The sequence below is a fragment of the Pecten maximus genome, chromosome 5 (genome assembly GCF_902652985.1).
Source record: "Pecten maximus chromosome 5, xPecMax1.1, whole genome shotgun sequence".
Lineage (NCBI taxonomy): Eukaryota > Metazoa > Mollusca > Bivalvia > Pectinida > Pectinidae > Pecten > Pecten maximus.
In genome coordinates, this window is record NC_047019.1 from 5,205,911 (window position 1) to 5,224,010 (window position 18,100).

The 18,100-nt window shown below is 33.9% G+C and overlaps 1 protein-coding gene and 2 long non-coding RNA genes across 4 annotated transcripts in view; all 3 read left to right on the forward strand.

Annotated features, from left to right (window-relative positions):
* LOC117326934 (baculoviral IAP repeat-containing protein 2-like) overlaps positions 1 to 5,574 on the forward strand; it is a 45,192-nt gene extending 39,618 nt beyond the window's left edge. Inside the window, exons 7-11 of the mRNA XM_033883738.1 lie at positions 368 to 746; positions 2,691 to 2,795; positions 3,605 to 3,679; positions 4,475 to 4,513; positions 4,904 to 5,574. Of these exons, the coding sequence (XP_033739629.1) occupies positions 368 to 746; positions 2,691 to 2,795; positions 3,605 to 3,679; positions 4,475 to 4,513; positions 4,904 to 5,109 (804 nt within the window). The 3' untranslated portion in view covers positions 5,110 to 5,574. The remainder of the gene's footprint in view (positions 1 to 367; positions 747 to 2,690; positions 2,796 to 3,604; positions 3,680 to 4,474; positions 4,514 to 4,903) is intronic.
* A 1,120-nt stretch (positions 5,575 to 6,694) lies between these two features.
* Positions 6,695 to 8,219, forward strand: LOC117326935. Its single transcript, XR_004532529.1, has 2 exons — positions 6,695 to 7,259; positions 7,305 to 8,219. It is a non-coding gene; the product is annotated as an uncharacterized LOC117326935 (long non-coding RNA).
* Positions 8,220 to 8,918: 699 nt separating this feature from the next.
* On the forward strand, positions 8,919 to 11,442 carry LOC117326936. 2 transcript variants are annotated; one of them, XR_004532531.1, is made up of 5 exons: positions 8,919 to 9,340; positions 9,749 to 9,812; positions 10,251 to 10,418; positions 10,848 to 10,958; positions 11,302 to 11,442. It is a non-coding gene; the product is annotated as an uncharacterized LOC117326936 (long non-coding RNA). The 2 variants fall into 2 exon arrangements; XR_004532530.1 differs by having other exon boundaries at positions 8,919 to 9,812; positions 11,302 to 11,436.
* The last annotated feature ends 6,658 nt before the right edge of the window (positions 11,443 to 18,100 follow it).

An 18,100-nucleotide genomic window follows, 5' to 3' on the forward strand; every position in this document is an offset into this window, starting at 1 on the left:
GGTCATTTAAGGACGTGCCAGGTTTTGGAGGTGGAGGAAAGCCGGAGTACCCGGAGAAAACCACCGACCTACAGTCAGTCAAGGTGGCCAAGTGGTTAAGGTGTCCTGACACTGTATCACTAGCCCTCCACCTCTGGGTTGCGAGTTTGAAACCTACATGGGGCAGTTGCCAGGTACTGACCGTAGGCCGGTGGTTTTTCTCCGGGTACTCCAGCTTTCCTCCTCCTCAAAAACCTGGCACGTCCTTAAATGACCTGGCTGTTAATAGGACGTTAAACAAAACAAACCAATTAATTTCAGTTTTGTTTTCAGTGTAAAATATTCATGATCAATACACTTTAATTTTTTTTGGTTGAAATGTCTGTAGAACAACAATCCCGAGGCTGCCGAATCAGCAGAGCCTACAACTCAAACCTCCAACAATAATATAGTTACCACTACAACTGGAACACTGAAACAGCAGAGCTCAAACAACTCGGGTCAGAACAACGCCAGCCCCGATATCACTCCATCAGGAGCACCACCAGCCTCAAATGCTACGTCGACGACATCTTCCTCGGGAACATCGTCGGTCGCTCCAAAGTCTACAGCTACGACACCATCCACAGGTTCATCCAAAAGTGGATCTTCTTCTCCGCAGAAAAAAAGCATGAACGAGGTGAAAAATAAGAGCACAAAGGACAATATCACGGTAAAAAATGTTAAAGGCAGTGAAACCGTCACAGGATCAGACAACAAGACCGAAGGTTTGTAATGTTTTCTGTGTGTTCTGAACTTATAGGGTCTGTTAACCTAGTCAAGTCTCTTAACCTGTCGGGTCAAGTCTCTTAACCTACCGGGTCAAGTCTCTTAACCTATCGGGTCATGTCTCTTAACCTATCGGGTCAAGTCTCTTAACCTACAGTACAGCTCGAGTGGCCATTGCTAAATCCACGCTATATCACGGACAAAATGAGGCTGTCCACTCAAATGTCCACAAGTGGACAAGAAGCCCACGCAATACCGCGAGCCGTGACGGATCAGCGTATACCGCGGACGTCCACGCTATACGACGATATGTCGCGGACCACCAGATACCGCAGTCCACTAGATACCACGAGACACAGTGGTCCACTAAATACTGTGGATCACTATCTAGCGTTGGCCCCTAAATCCATGGGAAGAACCACTAAAAAAACATGAAAATCTTAGCCGTGAAAATCCATTGATTAATCGGATATCAAATTAGTCTGCATTCAAACAATTGTCTTTTCCCGAGCGTAAGTTATTATTGTGTACAGTAGCGATCCTCTACATATTGCCGTATTCCAGAAACACGTGTAAAGGTAGTTTGCAAGACAAGCAATACACTAAAGATGAAATAAAAGTATAAATTGTTTTAGAAGAACATTTTATCATACATGGTTCATAAGTGTTTTGCTTCTAAAGTGTTTCATCTCGGGTTGTGACGATGTATAGTTCAGGACGGCGGACAAACCAGTTCTTACAGATGGTTTTGAATATTACTAACATTATATTATTAACAGAACCATTACCTTTTATTGGACATATAAAATACTGTTTGATCGACCTACTTACTTTTTATTGATAACCACGCCATTTCGTTGTGTATTAGCACCGGAAGTTGGGCTGAACATGTGCGTATAAAATGTTACTGTAACTGAGTTGGCGTTTTATCCGATTTAATAGACAGCACTGACCGTTACAGTTGTACTCTGAACACCTCGGCAGTAATCACGCTATTGTTTCAGCAGTTTAAAGATTTAATAGGCGCCGGTGACTGTTTCATCTCTACACCTGTAAAAACATCATCCGGGTAGATCTACCGGTGTGTCAGAGATTTGTTCCGCTTGAGCGAGCGTGTAGATGAGTTGTTGACTATCGTGTGTACTAATATCGGCGACCGCCTTAGGAAATTACCTGATGTAAGTAAAGCAATTCTTTTTATCACCAAGACTTGTTGTTATAAGATTCAACCGACAATTTCTTTTATGAATTTATGGAACACTTATAATAGCATGTAGGTTAGTAGTGCCGATATGTTCAGTATTACAAACGGAATTTAGCTCTTAAAAAATGTCGGCGTTTACCACCGATCGACGAAAATTATACTTCGAGTTATTCGATCATTTCAAATAGGATTTTTATTGTTGGGACCAAATTTTCACTTCGTATTGTCCGAGTTTTCTTTACTATGATAAAGAGAGAATTCGGCCGGGACCGACGAGGTACTTCCAGTTAAGCGAGGTAAAATTCCATATCCAAAAATCATGAGTCATGTGACCTGTTTCTAACACAATAATATCGGCTTGAATCAAAGGGTAATGTGGCCAGGTCTAATTTCGTGTATGCAAATAAGGTATACAAGTAACGGCCAGGACCTGGTGATGTGACGAACGTCATTCCATTATTGATGACATTAATAACAATTGCAGTTCGGTTCAAAGGTCACTGCGTCAACCATTATCAAAACGTGTTTAGGGTTTATTCCATGTGTGGTATAAACTGAATGTTATTCATTAGTTGTAATGATTATTTCATGCCTTGGGAGTTGAATAACACCCACCTTTTGTGGTAGAAACAATCTTAAACGACTGTATATTGATTGTTCAGGAATAGTTAAATGATCATTTGGAATAAATTTTCCTGAATTAAACTTAAGCTGATCAGTTTTGTGTTTGCTTGAATAGGTTTGCCGAATCTGATGGAAACTGAGGTCGTCAAAAAGTTATTAAAAGATGGCTATGACAGAGACAGTATAAGAGCAGCACTGCAGATCCTGCTTGCCAGAAAAGGTAACTTCAATGTTTACCAGGATTCCAAGAGAATTGTGTTGATGTACAGTACTGTGAACATATGGTTAAATCAAAGACAGAAGAATGAAAATGTCCATAGGTTTCCAATTTGATAAATATATAAACATATTTCTTTCTTTCTTTCTTTCTTTCTTAGATAATTGATGTATAAATAGACATATTTATTAAAGAATGTCAATAGACAAGTTTCCAGTTTTGTATTTGATATATAAATAATCTTATTTATTTTATTTATTTCATTTCATTTATTTTCTTTCTTTCTTTCTTTCTTTCTTTCTTTCTTTCTTAGATCATTGTTGTATGAATAGACATATTTATTAAAGAATGTCAATAGTCAAGTTTCCAGTTTTGTATTTGATATATAAATAATCTTATTATTTCATTTATTTCATTGATTTTTCTTTCTTTCTTTCTTTCTTTCTTTCTTTCTTAGATCATTGATGTATGAATAGACATATTTATTAAAGAATGTCAATAGTCAAGTTTCCAGTTTTGTATTTGATATATAAATAATCTTATTTATTTTATTTATTTCATTTCATTTCTTTCTTTCTTTCTTTCTTTCTTTCTTTCTTAGATCATTGATGTATGAATAGACATATTTATTAAAGAATGTCAATAGTCAAGTTTCCAGTTTTGTATTTGATATATAAATAATCTTATTATTTCATTTATTTCATTTATTTTTCTTTCTTTCTTTCTTTCTTGACAGATTTACTGTCACCTCTGATCAACCTCTGTAAGACAAATGTTACATTACAGTTTGCTTTTGTTCTTATTTTTGATAGACCCAGAAAAAATTAACGAAGATCAGATTCGTAACATCATCAAACAGAATACCACAGTACGAACGAAACAACCAGGTAGAGTTCCATTGATTTGTATTTATAATAAACACTGTCTGGATATTCATAATTAATATATACACTGGTCAATATTTGGATTTTTTTCGTTGAGAAAAATAATCATGGTTAAACAAATGTTCATAATGATAATAATAGAAAGTTGTAACAGAAGATGAACACTTTGATATTACAGCCGTTATTTGATACAGTGTATATAATATTACGGCTGCCAGAACCAGAGAAACACCATTTTACAGTAAGAGGAACAAAAGATGTGGCTTTACGGTTATCAGAACCAGAGAGTCATCTCTACAGTTAACAGAAGCAGAGAGTCATCTCTACAGTTATAAAAAGCAGAGAGTCATCTCTACAGTTATAAGAAGCAGAGAGTCATCTCTACAGTTATAAGAAGCAGAGAGTCATCTCTACAGTTAGTTATAAGAAGCAGAGAGTCATCTCTACAGTTAGTTATAAGAAGCAGAGAGTCATCTCTACAGTTATAAGAAGCAGAGAGGTCATCTCTACAGTTAGTTATAAGAAGCAGAGAGTCATCTCTACAGTTAGTTATAAGAAGCAGAGAGACGTCTCTACGGTTACCAAAATCAGAGAGATATCGCTATGGTAACCAGAGCTATAGAGATATCACAAAGTAATCACACTGGTTTAAGTCTTACACAGACCCTAACAGGCTACTGTCAACATTTTATCAAAATCTTTAGACACATATGCACGCATACTAAAGATGAATTTTTGCTGTAAATAACTAGCAATTAATGGAAACGCTAATATTTGTTATAATTTTTTTATGTCCAGGTTTGTTCGGAGGAGGTGATGGGACGGAAAATGTTCCAAGTAAGTCATTACATTTATTGGTGAGAGGGTGGGCATGTCTCTGTTTGTTACTCATTACATTTATTGGTGAGAGTGTGGGCGTGTCTCTGTTACTCATTACATTTATTAGTGAGAGGGTGGGCGTGTCTCTGTTACTCATTACATTTATTGGTGAGAGGGTGGGCGTGTCTCTGTTTGTTACTCATTACATTTATTGGTGAGAGTGTGGGCGTGTCTCTGCTTGTTACTCATTACATTTATTGGTGTGAGTGTGGGCGTGTCTCTATATTTGTTACTCATTACATTTATTGGTGAGAGGGTGTAGGCGTGTCACCGTTTGTTAATGGGCATGGCAATTACGTAGAATGTTCAGACCTTCATTGGTACATTTTAAAATGTCTTTATTTACAGAGGAGGAGCTTCAGAGAATCAAAACTGAGAATCGAGAAATGAGGGAGAGGACGGTCTGCAAGATCTGTTTGGAAGACCAAGTGTCGATAGCTTTTATCCCTTGTGGCCACTTAGTGGCATGCTCTCATTGTGCTCCTGCTCTTACTAAGTGTGCAGTGTGTCGTAAACATATCACCAATAAAATTCACACTGTCATGAGTGTGTAGACTCCCACGAGGAAAAATGTCTTTTCTTCATCACATTTTTTCTGCTCTTGAGTATCATGATTTACCTATTTTGGTTGTAGTGCCCCATTTATTTTCAAACCTGCCCGAAGGGCGTCAACTTATTCATTTAAACAATTTCTTCTCAATAACCAAGAGGCCCAGGGACTTGATATTGGGCCTGTAGCATCCTTGGGTGAAGGGCTACCAAGTTTGTTCAAATAAATGACCTTGACCTTCATTCAAGGTCACATGGGTTAAATAGGCTATAATCTTCAAACGACTTCTTCTCAATAACCAAGAGACCCAGGGACTTGATATTGGGCCTGTTACACCACCACATCATTAGAAATAATCAGTATCATTTACAGGTATCAATATTTGTTGTATTGATTAATTAATGAAGACACTAAACATATTTATAACTGTAAGTTAATTTGTATCTTTTTTTCAACTGATCATCAGTTACCCTTATATAGCGGACACCTGTCCATAACGGACACTTCCAGGAATCCCCAATGAAAATCACTATATAAATATCATGTATATAGCGGACACCTTCCTAATGCGGACAGCGGACACTTATTTTTGTCCGTAAAGTTGTTAAAAATTCCGTATAACGGACACGTGAAACCATAGCCGTGTTGATATTTGTGTGTAAAACGTTTCTAAATAACAAGCAAAGCCTTAATTACTCAACTCCCCTGGCAGCAATGCTAACTTAGGAAGCCACTTCATCAGTCACTAATTGTCCTGTTACCTGTAAGTTGCTGTAACAATGGGCAGTAATTACAAGAGAGTGACCGATCGCCATCGGCAGAGGTGTTTGTTTACTCAACCGTCGACAGCTAAGCTTAGCCATTCAGCCATAGCCTAGACAACAAGAATGGTCAGGGGGTAATTAAATCATTATCAAGACCAACAAAAGAGGGACAAAGCAATAGTTATGTCTGTCATAATTGTTTTACTTACAAAATACACCGTATGCAAATCTGACAGGGCAGGCACATGGTTGTCAGCCGCCATTTTCTCACACTCGGAACTCCTCGGAATATGACTACGTAACCTATTAAGAACAGCCGAAGAGTTCCGAGTGTCTTTGTATACACTATACTAATTTACTGAACCAGAAAACGGTATTTATTAAATTAAATCCCAACATGGATTTCAGAAAATATGTCTCAAAATAAATGCCTAGGGATTATAATTATCAGAGGAAAATGCACTTTCATTTAGAAAGAGTTAATGTTGTAATAGAAAAGATATTTCAAACATATTTATTTTCCAAAATATTGAGGATTAATGAAAATTGTTTTACTATGATAAGAATTACCTTTACATTTTTTACTATGTTGAGTATTTGTCTGAATAGATATTCAGTATAGTATGATATTGTGAAGATTGGTTTAAAAACTATAGGCTTAATATAAATTATTAAAAATATCAACTTCAATTTTTGTGTCAGATGAATGATTGAAAATTAATTAAGCATTTATCTTTAATTATTTGACTTTTTTTCATTTGTTTAAGTGTTTAAATATAATAAATCAGGAGACATATAGTGTACTATAAACAGACTTTGGTTTGTTTCTTCGTTTATAAGGGACATAACTCGTTGAACCTCTATATAAAGGACACCTCTCTATAAAGGACACTTTTGTCTTGTTCCTTAGGTGTCCTTTATAGACAGGTTCGACTGTACATCCTTCCTTACATGCAAACACACACTGTCATTCAGAGAGAGAGAGAGTATTTACATAAAGCTGTATCTACTGGAAAATCTAATCTTTAATTTTAGTATATTAGGAAATACTTTCTCTCTTTTACACAGATAAATGTGTCATTAAAATTTAAATATATAGCTGGCGGTTGCAGTAAAATGCTTAGTTACTTATGAATAAAATCATATAAAACATTTTATTTCATTTTTGTTTTTCTGTCAGGGGTTGGGTGTTATTTCTATCAGTTTACTCCATTTTTTCCAATCAGTATTAAATTTTTCCAAACTCCTATTTCCTTTATCAATGCAAATATATTTCAGAACACTGTAATTATCCTTGATAATGGATTTCAATGCCGTTACTGATAAGTTTTGCTCTAAACATCTTGATCTATAAATATATTGTTTCATTATAAGTAAAATCAGATTGTCTGTTGCATAATATATGTTTTTGTTGTTAAGCATGCCAAAAATAAAGGTTTGTTTATTAAAAGAAAATGGAATCAATAATGTATCTAACAAAAATTCAAAGTGTTCAAAAAAAATTTGTACTTCTCTGCACTCCCAAAATATGTGAGTTATTGTTTCTATTTCTGTTTTACAAAAGAAGCAATATGGCGTATCAGTTAGACCAATTTTGAATAAATATGAATTTGTTGTTAATATGTGCTGGTTTATTCTATATTGTAACCATAGTAATTTTGAGCTTCTAGTAATTCGAAAAGGGGTCAAATATATATATCTCCAAGTTTCTTCATCTATTTCAAATAAGTTGTTCCACTTCCTTTTACCAGTAGGTAGGATTTTATTACTACAAAGAATGCTGTAGAAATCTTTTGACCCTTTCTTGCTTTTAAGAAAAATTTTAAATTATTGGGAATAAAGGGATAAGATAAGTTAATATTATCAAATTGTCTGTGCAATAGAAAGTCCCTGATGGAATTAATAATACCCTGGTAAGTTAAAAAATTTGTGTTAACATTGAATTTTGCTGTAAACTCCTGAAAACTGTAAAATATCAATAGGTGGGGATGTTTCATAAGATCATGAAGTATAACAATACCCTTTTTATACCATCCCTGATAAAATATTACTTTTCTATTTACTTTTAAATCTTTATTAAACCAAATGGGTGTTTTCAGTATTGGGTAAACATACTTACTATTTAATTGTGTTGTTTTCTCTATAAGACAGCTCCAAGACTTAAATACATCTTTCCAAAACAGATTTTTACATCTAGATTCACATTTTTTAATGTATTCTGCTCCACAATTAGCCAAAATGCCTATATCAATATTTTTTGCTAAAATGTATTGCCATTTACCTGACTTAGAGTATAATCTTCTTATCCATGTTAACTTCAAAGCTCTAATAAAAGAATATATATCCACCATTCTAAGCCCTCCTTCATTATATTCTTTTACAATAATATCTCTTCTTACCTGGTCAACTTTACTGTTCCAAAGAAAATTATAAAGTTCCGAATTTAATTTTTTAATGAAGGATATATCGGGGTTTGGCAATGATATGAATAAGTGGTTGAGTTGTGAAACCAATAACGACTTTATAACTTGTATTTTACCAATAGGTGTAAGAATCCGCTTATTCCAGTTACTCAGGAGTGATTTAAGTTTTACTAGTTTTTAAACGAACATTAATGTTCGGTTATTGCCATCAAGAACTGGATTGAGAAATATGACCATATTTGGTAGCCACATTCACCAATACGCCATCTACTGTCCGTTTCAATGAAATATGGCTGCCCCCATTGCCTTACGCTTCAAATAATTTACTTGCAAAAACATCTTCGTTTTATGTAGTAGTTTTACCGAAAATGTTGAAATGTATTCAGTAGATGTTTTCAAGATGCATACGATTTGAGAAATGCATAACGCTAGCGAAATGTGAAGACTAAATGAACCTGAACTTTGCGAATAACTCCAGGTCAATATATAGTTATGTAAACAAATATTGCGCAGGCGCATTCGTCTCCGGATGTTTAAAAAGTTTTGCTCTTCCGTGTTCATTCCAAAACGGCTGACGTTATATAGCATCGGTCTGCAAATATGTCCGCGATTTACTTAAATGTGTATTATATATATTCTAGAATGTTACATCATTATCAACTAGATGAGTATTTCTATAATTTAGAGAAAGAAATATATCAATAACGGCATACGAGACGATACATTGTAATTTGTATCATACTAACGTCAGTGTACCCAAATTGATACCAATTTCCAATACTTACCCTAATAATTCATTTGTCGCTAATCGATATTCAAATATTAGCTTTATTTTAACTAAGAGTGAGTACGAACTTCATCTCCGTGTGTTGGTTTGGTTATTACAACGCGTGTGTTTATTAATAGAACGCTAGGTAGTAGGTGTTGTCACTTCCGGTTTAGAACAAGGTGCGTGTACCCAAATTGATACCCTGCAAGGAAAGCGGCTATAATGCCATGAAAATCAACATTTTTGCAGTAAATTGTGATTGCACTGCATAATTTGAAGGTAAGTATACTTTTGGTACTATTTGATACTATATACACACTGGTTTTACTGTAAACATTCCAAATGAAGTTACGTGTTATTAACCATGTGTAAGGCAAAGTCTGTAGTACTAGTAGTAAAGCAACGATTTTCTCATTGCAGTTTTCAAGAAGACATTTTGCAGATATTCTCTCAAAACAACATTAAACTTAAATAAATCAGATTGAAGAAACATGGTTTAATTATTCCAATGGTGATGTAATAAACAGATCTTACAGGATAGAAGATTTTTGGGCATATATCTACAAACTGATGTTATGTTATTTAACTACTAAGTTTAACTGTCATTTTATTTTTATCGGTTTTTAATAATTTCAAATTTACTGATTTCATATATATACTTTTGTCATTTTTCTTTTCTTTTTGCAGTCCTTCTCCTTCAGTTGGTTGACTATTTCATCCCCCATTAAGATAAAGCAGTACAAAAATTGAGGTAATGATTAATTCCTTTAAAACCACATGATAATTGAATGTTTAACACTGTAAAATAACATTTGTCTAGGGAGAAGATTTGAAAAATAGCTTATGTGTTTCATCTAAATTACTATAAAAAGGTAGGTTAGGTAGGGCAAAAAATCTGTTTATGTTTTATTTGGGCTTATAGATGGTACCTTAACATTTAACAGTTTCTATGAAAGGGACCAAAAACAATTTCAGGGAGGTCACACACATATAGGGACTGTGGGTTAAGGGGGAACAGGTTTTTTGTTAAACATTATTTTGGTTTTATAAAAAGTGTAATAGATTTTATTCAGAACCAAAGTGTGAAAAGGTATGTTATTAATTTCATAAGTAAAGCTTTCCCTTAATAATTCACCTGTAATAACTCTAGACTTTGTAATTATCCTGGTGCTTTTCTGTTTTTTGACAGTTCCAATTATGGGAAGGAAAATGTCCGCAAGCTCAGATGGTATAAGGCCTTTGGTAACAAGTGGATGGCCTCTGATCATGACAAATTGACCGCATATTTCACAAAGAGTGTCATCGTGGTTGCTACATGGGGAGCTTGGTTGATTGTCTCCCCCTGGACCAGGTTGAGGTAAAAACTCTGGGTCAGAAGGAGCAAGCTTGTCCTTGGCATTTTCATTCACTTGACATATATCGCATTTCCTAAAGCCTGTTTTTATATTGTGTGGACTGAAAACTCTGTCCACTGCTGCTCTAAGGATCTGAGCAAACCTATAGGTATATAACATACAATCTATATTATCAGAATGCCATAATGTTTTTAAAGTTGATTTTTAAGTGTAAGAAAATTAAACATTATATATTATAATTTTGTGTCATTCCTAGTAAATGTTATAAATGTTTGATTGGTAGATAGCTAAAATTCAGATTTACCTGTTTTTCTCTATGATTAGATTTGGATTGGTGTATCTAAAATTTAGATTTACCTGTTTTTTCCTATTACAAGGTTTTGGATTGGCATGGCCAAAGCTAACTGCTAAATCTGTAACTGTTTTTTCAGTGGACAAAAATGGACAACATCTAGTGGTTGGAGTAAGTGTGATGTATGAGGAGGGAGACAGTACAACTCCACCTGGTTTGCTCTAGCAGTTTCTATAAAGTCAATGGACAGGTGGACACATTTTTAGTATTGTTTCTTTTGTTTTTATAAGTTTGAAAAATTGAAGTGACTTTCTTTATCAGTTATATTTAGATATTTAAAGTATAAAGATAATGAAAAGTTTGATAGAAGTTGTATGTATTGTGTAATTGAAATTGTATATATAGGTAATAGATCTGCTTGGATTTTTTGTTTTAATTTATCTCATTTTCAACAGTAATATGTACAACATCACTGAAATTATAAGTTTTTCAACTTATGAGTAATCGCCTGTTTTTTTGTTTTGTTTTTTTTTCTTTACAAAATGAAATGTTTTTTAGTAAAATGAAGTGTTTCATGTCGCTTGTTGATACAGATCCTGTCTTGAGCTGATACTCCTTTCTTGAACCCAGTTTCATCAACGTTATAAATAAGAGGTGGTTTATTTTACAAAATCTGAATTGATTAAAAGGTAACTTCACATTTCAAAACACTTCAGAATGAAGATAGCCTATCAGATTTAATTGCATTTAAGCAAATTCTCCTTTATAATTTTTATCTTGTTGTAAAGTGAAATAACTTAATATATAATTACTTGTAATATTCTTATATATTCAATTGGCAGTTCATAAGCTTGTAATATACAACAGAATCAAGTGTGATTTAAATGCTTTAAAATCTACATATTCTCCACCTACCAAGCCTCGATCTGTTCTGTTTCTTTCAGAAGGGAAAAGTGCTGTGACATGACGGTTGCATTAGACATGCAAACTCTCCTCCCATCAAAGGACGTTATACAGTCATATGGCTGAGTCCATGACTCTTTGTTGCCCGTTTAATTGGGATGCCCCTGTTTACATCATTTACTGCAGATTGCAGTTGTGATAGACTGTATTTCTTGTATTTTACTGAATGAATTAAATAAAAAGGAATCTGAAGCCATGTGTTATATTATATGTGATAATTTTAATGTGGTTAATGCTCTGTGTACAATCAAGATGCATTAAATTTGAAATTTCTATGAATTGTTTTGTATGTGATGCTTAAAACTCATCAAATCATATATATCATGTATTTTTATATAAAATTACAATGCTTGAAATCTTAACTACAGATATAATTCAATTGCAGCGTCCCACCATATGAGCAATTGGGAATTTGTGTTATAAAAACACTAGACATCACATCTATTTAAAACCAAGTTATGGTTTTATACAGGATACAAAAAAAAAAATGTTTGCTACATTTCAAGATGTGTTGCATGTTCAATTAGGGAATTACTTTTCTGTGTAAATTTAAACTGAAAATTATATTTGAAAAATTAGTGGGAAACAACTACCAGATCATTGAAATACAAACATGTTTTTGTGACATAAGGGAAATAACTCTTAGATCAGAGCAAAAATCCGGATTTTATGACCGGCCTGATTCAAACACCTGTCTGATAGTTCGACATGCGCAGAGCAACTGGAACAAGATGGCGGAATCAACACCCGTCTAGTTGTTGGTACTAACAATTTGAGATTCTAGCGGGGTTAAACGTTATTTTTCTCGATTGTGCCGACTGTTTTAGATTTTTGAGAATATCAGATAACAAAATATACTTTGATAAGGTCTAAAGGTGCCCTAAGGCAAGAAAATAACACATATCGCATGGCCATATGGTTCGGGAAGCATACAGTACATATCGGACCGACTTTCCCATTTCAAAATCTTCTTACTTAGCAGTTAAGCAGTTGTACACAGGACAAACATGTGGAATAAACGGTAAATGTTGCCATTGTGATGTTATAAACGGGATATAGTGCAAATTTTATTCACGACGATTTCGGAGCATTTTTCACATTTGAGGTATCAATTTGGGTACGGTATCAATTTGGGTACACTGACGTTATAGGTTACTGTACAGTACAGTAACGGTTACATGTTTGCGAGAAAGGTAGATTCTAGGTGGCATTTGTGGTCAGGTTGACTGGTCATAGCGTTAACATTGTCATCGATTTCCATATTCCATTTTCCTTTGATGAAAACGACCAATAAATCAAATGCAAATGATAATATCTTGTTGCCATGTGCACGGGATTGGTTGTTGTAGGCGATACTTGGAACGTATTTACTGTTGTAAGGGAGGTAACTGCAAGATTACGGAAATCAAACGTTAAACCAATTTGATTGGTCGATTCTTCCATGACTTTGGCAATGGGTTTACAATCGAAGTGACAGATAACTACGGCAATATTCAGATGATATCAACAATAACACTTTTAGATACGTGTGGTCGGCAGTTGTCATGTTTAAAATGAACAATTATATAGCTTGTTTTTATTTCGGCAAAGTCGAGAATATTTACTGAAACGGACCACAGGTGAAGCAGACTTGGAAATACCGAAACGAAGAAAAATGGGGCTTAATTATAATATAAATTGGCATTATTTTCAGAGAATTGACCCACATATATGTTTTTCAATGCCTAATTGTATCATATGTAAAATATTAGAGGTTTACGAATTTTAAATTAATTTTTCATTTGCGAATCGCGGCCCGATTGTCGTTACAGTTGGCCGATAGTGGACCCAAATCGATATTTTTACGAGAGAATGTACCCAATATAGGATCTATTAATCTTTGGTGTGTGTATAGACCATATGCATTTTTTTCCTTTACCTGGAAGTATTTTAAAAGAATTTGCAAAATACCGAATTCACGATCAAATTTTCGATTGTGACGAACTACTGAGACGGTGTTAAGTTCATGTTAAGTCAATCTGATTGAAATCAGCTGTTACATATGTACACATGGCTACGTTTACTATGCAATACGCCTACGTAATTTTTTTTCAAAGACGGAAAACGGAAATCCGGATTATCTAAAAACAAATGCAAAAAGACTTGTGATATTCACTTAATTTGACATTCAGCCATTAATTGTTATTTGTAGTTTTATAACTTCTGAAATAGTGTGATCGATTCTCTATATAATATTGCTGTGGAACTTGTGTTATTTTTCAAACAAATTCATTTTGATAATTTGTTAATTTAAAATGTTCATCAAGTCATGATCAAGACTTGAAATTCTCGCTACACCATACTTCAAACACAGTAATCAATGAATTGATCAATTGAAAATTGAAGTCAAGCAAATGAGTTAATATTTACCTAAATAATTTTTCAATTATATATATACAACACATGTTCAGATGACTATTTGTGCCATGCTGTTACAAGATTTCAGTTACAATTCTAAAAGTCGAGCAAATGAGTTAATATTTACCTAAATAATTTTTCAATATACAACACATGTTCAGATGACTATTTGTGCCATGCTGTTACAAAATTTCAGTTACAATTCTAAAATTGAATTAGTATGTAAATATATGTTATACTGTCAATATCCACAAAGCGAGTGTAGTCTACTGTACTCAGTCATGCCGGTAAATAGCGGTACATATACGTACTGCTTACATCTCGTGCTTACTTGTGTGAACTATAAATCAATAACAAAAATGGTTCATATATTTCTATATATGACTTCACAAATTATGCGGTGTCTGAAGATCTGAATGAAGTGAATAAACGATGTATTAAATTATTTTTATGAAATATTCAAGTCATATATCATTCTTTTTTTTAAAATACTGATTTCAGGTCCATTTTGGTAATTCAACTATAACGGCAATTAAAATATTTCTCGGTTTTTTTAAAGCCGGAAAACCGAAATCCGGATTATCTAAAAACAAATGCAAAAAGACTTGTGATATTCACTTAATTTCATATTCTGCCGTTAATTGTTATTTGTAGTTTTATAACTTTTGAAATATTGTGATTGATTCTCTATATAATATTGCTGTGGAACTTGTGTTATTTTTCAAACAAATTCATTTTAATAATTTGTTAATTTAAAATTTTCATCAAGTCATGATCAAGACTTGAAATTCTCACTACACCATACTTCAAACACGGAGTAATCAATAAATTGATAAACTGAAAATTTACCTTAAATAATTTTTCAATATACAACACATGTTCAGATGACTATTTGTGCCATGCTGTTACAAGATTTCAGTTACAATTCTAAAATTGAACTAGTATGTAAATATATGTTATCCTGTCAATATCCACAAAGCGAGTGTAGTTTACTGTACTCAAAGTCATGCCAGTAGATAGCGGTACATATACGTACTGCTTACATCTCGTGCTTACTTGTGTGAACTATAAATTAATAACAAAATGGTTCATATATTTCTATATATGACTTCACAAATTATGTGGTGTCTGAAGATCTGAATGAAGTGAATAAATGATGGATTACATTATTTTTATGAAATATTCAAGTCATAGATCATTCTCTTAAAAATATTGATTTCAAGTCCATTTTGGTAATTTTACTATGACGGCAATCAGGCCTAGAATGGCGAATAAACCCCTAATATTTTACATATGATTAATTTTGACATTGGAGAACATAAAATTGTGTCCATTCTCTAAGCACTGGTAGAATGTACAGAATAGAGCTTCATAAATATATTCTCAAAATTACTAATTACCCCGGTAAATGTAACATTTTACATAAACCTCCCATGATTGACGGTGAACTTAAACTTGCAAATCTCCTGTGTCATTCCAATTTTGATATGTGTAAATATATACACGTACTGTATATATATAGTATAGATATGGAATGCTTCACAATTTGCATACAGTTATGGAATCTTATAACACCCCCAAAAATGTTCTCTCCACATAAAGGTGTGATTTGTGCAATAACATTGCTGAATTGTGTGGTTCAGTATGATTGGATGATCAACATTGGAAAAGGACAATAAATAGGGAATGTGTCGTCCCATCGAATGGACTGTAATCTTTGTGATCAGGTTTGAAGTTGAAAATGAATCTTGAAGTTTTCTTTTCCTGTTTGCTGAATTATTCGATGAAGATAGTCTTTATCTGGTTGTTATTCTTTATCACATTGTTTACAATACTGTAATTATACCAGAAGTTTATCTTCTCATATACAGATTTATTAACATCAAATGATTCCTGAAGAAAAGGAGTCAGGTACCATAAATGCTTGAGTACAGTTTCAATAGGATACATTCCTAATTCGGGCCTTGATTAGCAGCTCTGGTTTTGGTTTTCAGTAATTCTTTATGTGTGTTTCATCATATTTAGTTGAAATACAGCTATGTATGCCAAACTAACGATGGAACTAGCCTAAATTTAGTGCATATTAGAAGTTAGCATCAATAAGGTCACAGAGTCCTGGCTGTATTATAACTGATGATGCCTTCCCGAAAGAAAGAAGACATGTTTTATTTTCATCGATCCAAGATAGATCAACAAACTTCCAATTTCAATTAGGACCTTACAGAAACATGCATGTGTACAATCAAATCGGAACAGCTGCAAACATTTCAAATTATTTGCAATTAATTCCTAAACCGATATCAGTAAATTTATCAACTTAAAACTAAGAAGATTACTGATTTTGCATTAAACAATAATGTTCGTTTACAGTACTTCCAGTACTTTGATTTGTCAAAATTCATTCTAACCATTCTATGTAAATCTACATTAAACTCAATACCCAATACCCAATAATGTAAATGTACTTTTCCCCCAATGTAAATTCCACTCTGGACAAAACTTTTCTTCGCTGTATTTTCTACTACCTATCCAAATAACTTCAGTCTTACCCTTGTTTCTCTTTAGACCAGATATTTCAGCATATTTTTTTAACTCTTCCAATGTTTCTTGTAATGACTTTCTTGACCCATCAAGAATGACTGATGTATCATCAGCATACTGAGACAATAATATAGGAGTATCTTCAATATCAATTCCCTGAATATTTACATTATTCCTTATCCTAATTCCTAGCACTTCTGCACATAAAATGAATAGGTATGGAGAGACAGGGTCACCTTGACGACAACCTCGTTTAATATTGAAAGGGACTTGATATTGGGCCTGTAGCATGCTGGGGTGAAGGGCTACCAAGTTTGTTGAAATAAATGACCCTGACCTTCATTCAAGGTCACATGGGTCAAATAGGTTATAATCTTCAAACGACTTTTTCTCAATAACCAAGAGGCACAGGGACTTGATATTGGGCCTGTTTGTAGCATGCTTAGAGCTAAGAGTCACCAAGACCCGATCTTAGGCCAATAGTATGCTGGAATGAAGGACTGGAAAATATATTGACATGAATAAACCTAGCTTACTCTGATATTTGAATAAAGTTGTTATCAGCATAGTATCTGTAGAAATGACCTCAATCAACTGCAAATTTGCTGTAGAGCCAGGTGAGCGATACAGGCCCATTGGGCCTCTTGTTCCTTGTAGCAGGCAAGCAAGCTCACAACATTTAATGATTTACACAGCATTGGTAAGTCTGCAACTGAGTCCATAAAGGGATAATATCTATAATTATATGGAATAGCAAACATTTGTAAATATTGATATAATCATGTTGGTAATCAATGCTATTTATCTACATTGCCGTAGGGAAAAGGAGTAGTAATTGCCTTATCTGCATGTATATCTGTTCATCGGCCTCTATCATTCATATCTCAGAGCATGTCTTATGACCCCTTAATCAAACTAAATTATTATTTTTCTGACGTGAATAAGTAAAAATAAAACAATATATGATAAATATTTGTCAATTCTTTGAGTCATCAAAATTGGTGTTGTTATTTTCATCTGGAGTCATCAAAGAAAAATGATTACAAAAAGAACCATCTCCTTGGTCAGTGTGAAATGCAAGATCTTTTCTGTAATGGCTAGGCTGCTTACAGACTACACTATGCATAATTACTACGTCGACACCTCTGCCAAAACGAGAGCGACACCTGGATTTTCAGGGTGTGTAGAGCACACCAGTATCTTGAGTCGATTGATATGCGAAGGGAAGGCTGATGGGGGTGATCTAGCAATGGTTTGCTTCACCTAGCAAACGCATATGGAGACATCCGACATAAGCCGATTGAAATAATCAGTGTACCTATTGAAAAAGTACTTTGATGTTATGCGACGGAGGGTTACCACAAACAGATTCACCACGACTTTCCAGCACTTTTTTATAGTAAGAGGTTGTAACGTGTCACATATCCTGTTTGTGATGAGAATGAACATCATTCTGAAAGCTGCCGAGCTGGAGACTAGAGGCCTAAGAAT